The 6,451-nt window shown below is 56.4% G+C and overlaps 1 protein-coding gene across 2 annotated transcripts in view; it reads right to left on the minus strand.

Annotated features, from left to right (window-relative positions):
- TRIM62 (tripartite motif containing 62) overlaps positions 1-5,537 on the minus strand; it is a 43,718-nt gene extending 38,181 nt beyond the window's left edge. Inside the window, exon 1 of one of the 2 annotated variants that reach the window (XM_074975425.1) lies at positions 5,083-5,537. In XM_074975425.1, coding sequence (XP_074831526.1) covers positions 5,083-5,490 — 408 coding nt within the window. In that variant the 5' untranslated portion in view covers positions 5,491-5,537. The remainder of the gene's footprint in view (positions 1-5,082) is intronic. The other variant, XM_074975424.1, reaches the window with a different exon arrangement.
- Positions 5,538-6,451: the final 914 nt, after the last annotated feature.

The following is a 6,451-nucleotide window of genomic DNA, read 5'->3' on the forward strand; positions in this document are numbered from 1 at the left end:
CTGCTGCCTTTCCTGCAGCTAAACCATATGCCGGAGCATTTCAGTTTGATCCTCCAGTAGCCTCAGCATTGCATCCTGCCTCTGTTATCACGCTGCTGCCACGTCGCCTGTTGCTCCAGCCATCTGTCCTCACGTTCATTTTGTGCTTTCCTGGACTCTGCCATTGTCTGCCTCCACGCATTCTGCTGGGCTCTTTCAGTTTGGGTGGACTGCATGAGCTCAGAGAACATTTCATTGCGAGTGCGTTTTTTTCACCTTCTTATCTGCACTAGCCTCTGGGACGGAGATGCTAGTCGCAGTGTTGAAATATTTGCAGTTGCAGGAGGAAAAAAAGGGAGGTTAAAATTGAAAAAGACACATTGGCCATTTAAAAGGAGGGGCTGATGTTTTCGGGTTAACGTGCAGCACAAACCCAACTAACCCCCCCCCTACATACACCCCCCCAATTATCTGGGATGATTGCTTCACCCCTCCCCCGACCGCGTGGCTAACAGCGGGGATGGTTTCTTTTCAGACACAGGCAAACAGCCTAGCAGGAATGGCCACCTCTGATGTCCCCTTAATAAAATTCCACTATTTCAACCAGGTGACCATGAATGATATCACTCTCCTGAGGATAACACAGAGAAGTGAAGTCTCTGAATGCCAGCAAACACCGGGACCACACGCTGCCATGCTTTCTTATGCAATGGATTCCAGACTATGTGCTACTGGCCTGCCGTGGTAAAGTGTCCTACCATGGACACAATAAGGCTGCCCTCCCCAGAAACCTTTTGCAAACGCTTTGGGAGTACTCCAAGACAGCTTCATTAAGATGTCCCTGGAGGATTTCTGCCCCATCCCCGGACACATTAACAGACTTTTCCAGTAGCTGTACTGGCCACGAATGCATCCCAAGTCTTCAGGGCAAATTAATCATTAAACACGCTTGCTTTTAAACTGTGTATTATATTTACAAAGGTACACTCACCAGAGGTGCCTTCTCCGCCTTCAAGGTCCGGGAGCCCGGGTTGGGAGGGTATTGGCTCCAGGGTGATAAACAGTCCCTGGCTGTCAGGGAGAACGGTTTCTCCGCTGGCCTGGTGTGCGCTATCATCTTCCTCATCCCCAAAATCCTCATCCCTGTTGTGTGAGACTCCCCCCTTGCAGGAGTCCACGTACAGGGGTGGGGCAGTGGTAGGGGTACCTCCTAGAATTGCATGCAGCTCATCATATAAGCGGCATGTTTGGGGCTCTGACCCTAAGTGGGCATTTGCCTCTCTGTTTTTTTGGTAGGCTTTCCTGAGCTCCTTAATTTTTACATGGCACTGCTGTGGGTCCCTGTTATAGCCTCTGTCCTTCGTGCCCTTGGAGATTTTTTCAAATATTTTGGCATTTCGTCTTTTGGAATGGAGTTCTGATAGAACGGATTCGTCTCCCCATACAGCGATCAGAACGAGTACCTCCCATTCGGTACCGTCGAATTGCGTCCGCACTAACCCAAATTCAACCCGGCGATGTCGATTTCAGCGCTAATCCCCTCGTCGGGGAGGAGTACAGAAATCGATTTTAAGAACCCATTAAGTCGACAAAAATGGCTTCGTTGTGTGGACAAGTGCAGGGTTAAATCGATCTAACACTGCTAAATTCAATCTAAACTCGTAGCGTAGACCAGGCCTCAGATTCCCATAGTCTCCCAGAGCACCCGCCTTCCCAGCCAAAAGCCCTAACCCCAGTCCTGCTACTAAATACCAACAGCTTTCAAATGCAGCAAGATAGAGCCTGAGGAAAGGTCATAGTCACCAGTCATGGAGTTGTTCCCATGATAACCAGCCCATTAGAGATTCACTGAGTGACAGAAGCTACTTATGTTTGCAAAATACATATCTTCTGAAATCAGGCCGATTTGCCTGTCACAGGCTGAGCAGAGTGCGCCGAGCAAAGCAGCATACACCAACGCCAGCGTGAACACCTTGTGATCCTCTCGCATTCAATTCCCTGGAAAGAGGAGCTCCAGTCACCCTTCCTAAGAACAGGGAGGCAGCTCATAAAGTTGAAAGCCAGAAAAACCTAAAACGGATCCTAACAAATATTTCTCTACACAGCGCAGTATTGACCTCTGGAACCACAAGATATCACATAGTTCAAGAACTTATTAGGAGACCTAAACAAAAAGAATGAGAGGTTTATATGGATGAGGGCTATAAATCCTCCTGCTCCATGCATCAGCCAACCATTGAGTAACAGGGGTTAGGTAAAAACATCCCTTGTGGGCAGGTTATTCCATAACTGAAGGCTCTTTGCACCTTCCTCTGAAACAACCGGTACTGGCCATGTCAGAATCAGGATACCAGGCTAGACAGGTCCCTGTTCTGATCTGGCCGGGCAATGCCTGTGTTCCTAAGAGACTTTTCAGTCTGGGGTCCCTCAGTGCAAAGCAGAACCAGCACTAAGGGAATTTTCAAATTTGATCTCTGAAATTATTTCAAAATCCATGGCAGTTGCTGGTTAGCTGCATAAGTCACCCAAGCAGGAACAATACTATGTGACTTCTATTGCTAACCAGTAAAGAACCTGATTTCACAAACTCAGTGGGCAAACAACCCATAGGGAGAGAATAATTCGGAGGAGGAATTTGGGAACAATTTTGAATCATGAATGAGCCCAGGAACTTCATGCTAGGGGTACTTTGGCCCCTCCCAAATAATCAGCATTCCCCACTGGAGAACCCCCCACACTAGTCTCCCTCCTGAACCACCCCTTGCCTCATAGCCCAACTAGATATATCTCCCAACCCACAGGCATCCTAGGACAATCCAAAGCACACACAAACTCTGAGGCCCTGTGATTTTTTTGGCAATTTACAGGCTACCCCTTTTATCTTCAACAACACCCCACCATCCCTATCCCCTTCCCCACCAATAGTTCTGGGACCCAAAGATCCTAAAGCCAGCTCCGATACCACTCTGGAGTGGAAGGGTAATAACTGTACCCTATCGCTGAGATCTCAGGCTGCATGTCACCCTGATACCAGCCAGATGTATCCTTAATAAGGCAATAAGTGCTGTTATCAACTGGAAAGCAATTAGTTGGTGGGTCTGAGGCCAGTTTCTGGCTCCTACCCAGTGCAGAGATCTTAGCCAGTTTCACTTCATAGCCATAAAAAACCCCAGCTCCCCTGGTTAAAGTCCAATGCACAGAGAAAGAGGAAATTTGCTTTAAAAATCCCAAAGGGTACTAAGCAGCAGGAGACTGAGACCAGGCCCTCAGCCTCCCTCTTGCTAGATTATTAATCCAAAAATTAAAACAGATATGTGGTTTCCAGCTTCCGGCCCAACACGATGCCTCCAACGATACTGGCAGAGCATGCGCTGTAAATCATCCACTGCGCTGTGCCCAGCTACGTGACCCATTGGAAATGCAGGAGACAGGCTCATGGATGTTTCAAGTTTGGGAATCTCAGCTCAATCTCTTGCCCTGGAGGCAAGCAAGCTTTGTCACTGAGAGCAGAGAGAGATGTAGACACCCACCACTCACATCCACCCAAATAAACCTCCGCAGCAAAGTGTCACACAGAGGAGGTCCATCATGTCCTGTATCCTGGCACCTGAGGCTCCAAGAGGAAGGGGAAAGAAAAGCCCCATGATGTCCCAGGCCAATTGTGCACTGCTGCACAGGAGGGACACAGTTCCTTCCTGACCCTGCAAAGCATGGCATTCAATCATCCCTATCTTAAATCTCAACCTCTGCTGCTCACCCCCAAAGCATGGCACACTGCAGACTGGAGAGAAAGCTGTTTACCTTGCTATCCCTTTCAGCAGCACTCAGGATAGAAGGAACACCATATTACTCCCCAGCAGAAGGAAGTGGATTCATTCCACAGGTCTATTGGTCTTTCTGCACCATTTGGTCTTTGGCATCTTCCTTGTGGGTATTTCTAGCTCTGTGGACCGCAGGACCCTGGGAGGTAGTATACAGCCAGTCCATGTCACTTACAATGTTACTCAAGTCAAGCACCATTTGAATCACTGGACGGTACCGGGGAGCTGAGATGCCGAGGCGCATGCTCAGACAGATGCACAGAGCAGCAAAGCAGGCAGGATGGGGGTGAGAAGAGAACTGCGGGTGGGGGATGGAGTCAAGAGGAGGCGCAGTTCACTGAGGGTTGTTGTGGGGGCATGATCCCTGCTAAACGGCTCAGAAAAGGGCTGGCTGCTCCTTTTGTTAAATGAGGGGTTCACCACCCCTCCTTGTGAAGCAGATGGAGCACAGCACGCCCTGCCTGGGGAACAGGCCCTCCTGGGGGGCTGGCTCCAGTCAGAAACCCCCAAAACAAGAACGGTGGTTAATGAAACAAGGGGAGGGTAGAGGATGAGATGAGGCTGCCGCCTCTGGCGAAGGGACAGAAGGGGGGCGTGTGGCACCATCTGTACCCTCAGCAGAAGCTCTCTCCAGGAGCTCGGCATAGGGCTGAGGTGCTAATGCTGGACCTGCCACACAGCGCTCCCTCCCTCCCTCCCCCGGCACAGGACAGAGGCTCTGGGCTCTTGTCAGCTGCCCCAGGAGAGAGCTACTGCCTGAGCCAAGCAGGTTCAGGGCTCCGGACCGACCCAGAGCCGGGCTGGGGGCAGGCACCGCCCGGCCGGAGGAATGAGAGCCTAGGTCTGGGCGGAGCAGCAGCTGGCCAGCCAAGCTGAGCGCAGGGCTTTAGCCCATGGGCACCTCCTTGGCAGAGCTCAATGCGTAATGAAAGAGGTGCCAGGGCTTTTTACATTCACAACTGAGTATCGGGGGGTCGCTGTGTCCGTCTGTATCCACAAAAACTACGAGGAGTCCGGTGGCACCTTAAAGACGAACAGATTTATACCCACTTCTTCAGATGTGTGGAGGGAAGAAAGGGGTTTTTACCCACGACAGCTTCTGCCCAGATCAATCTGTTCGCCTTTGAGGCGCCACCGGACTCCTCGTTGTTTTTATTCCCGACTGAGGCAGCGAGCGCGGGGCTCGGCCCTGCCAGGCAGCGGGGCTCCCCGGCACCGGGCACCTCCCCGGGAGGCTCGGCCGGGGGCAGGGCCCAGCCCGCCTGCAGCCCGGGGCGCCCACCTGCAGCTCCTCGAAGGCGTCGTCCACGTTGGTGACCTGGTGCTGCTCGTGCACGGCGGGCTCGTCGCAGAAGAAGCAGACCACGGCGCGGTCCGTCAGGCAGAAGAGTTTCACCTTCTCGTGGTCCTTGCAGGGCGCGGAGCGGCGCCGCGCGCTCAGGATGGCGTCCAGCGGGAAGGCCGCGTAGCGCTCCACGATGTTGGCGAGCTTGAGGCTCGGCGCCAGCGCGGGCTCGGCGAAGGTGCGGCGGCACTCGGGGCAGTCGCGGGCGCCCTGGTGCTCCTGCCGGACCCAGTGCTCCGTGATGCATTTCCGGCAGAAGTAGTGCTCGCAGCCGAAGCTCACCGGGTCCTGGTAGATGCTCAGGCAGATGGAGCAGAGCAGCTCGTCTTTCAGGCTGCAGGCCATGGCGGGCGGCGCCGCCTCCCCCAGCGGGGATGGCCCGCGGGGCCCGAAAGCGGCTCTGCCCCCGCCCCTGGCTCCCCGCGCCTCCCCCGGCGGGTTCAGCCGCCCGCCGCCCGGGCAGCCTGGCCCCGGCTCAGGGCGAGGCGCCTCCCTGCGCGGCGCGCACACGCCCAGCCTTTGTGCCCCTGCCTCCGCGGAGCCGGCCGGCCGCCGGCACTGCGCGTCCACACCCCCTCGGCGAGCTGCCGCGGGGCCGGCCCGAGCTGGGGACGCTGCCGGGGGGGCTCGGGCCCGCCCTGTCCCGCGGCTCCAGCTCCGGAAGCGGCGGCAGAGCGGCGCCGGCAGCCGCGAGCAGGGAACGAGCCGCGCCCGGCTCGCTGGGCGGTCGGGTCGAGTCTGGCTCCCCGCCCCTCCCCGCGCAGCTGCCAGGACAAAGGCAGACCGCGGGGCCCCGCGCCTGCTCCCCGTGCCGCGTCAGGGGCGGGCGGGCGAGCGAGCGGGCGGCCGGGGAATTTCCTCCCGGTTCTGCGCACTGGCGGGGCGGGGGCTAAAGGCGCAGGGATCCCGGCAGCCGGGGCGGGCTGGGGGCGCTCCGCCCGCCGACATGGAGCCCCGCGCGGCGCGCTCCTGCCCGCGGTCCGCGGAGCCCGCAGCAGCCCGCACCCCCCGCCTGCGCCGGGCGCCGCCGCGGCCGCCCTGGCAGCTCGGAGTTGCACCCCGCTGGGGGGTTGCGTGGGACCCGGCCGCAGCACAGGGCTGGCTGGCTCTGGGCGCGGGGCTCGGGCGTGGGGAGCAGCTTGTGCCCAGCCGGGGTCAGTGTCCCCTACATGGGCCGTGCCCTCCCCCCGTCTCGGCACAACCCGCACGCGTCCGGGCTCACTACGAGAGCTGGCGGGGGAAATTCCAGGAGGAAAATGTTTGGTTGGAATTTGCTGATTTGGCGAAGTCGTGGGACTGGCTCCAT

This window comes from Natator depressus, chromosome 18 (assembly GCF_965152275.1).
Source record: "Natator depressus isolate rNatDep1 chromosome 18, rNatDep2.hap1, whole genome shotgun sequence".
NCBI classification, from domain to species: domain Eukaryota; kingdom Metazoa; phylum Chordata; order Testudines; family Cheloniidae; genus Natator; species Natator depressus.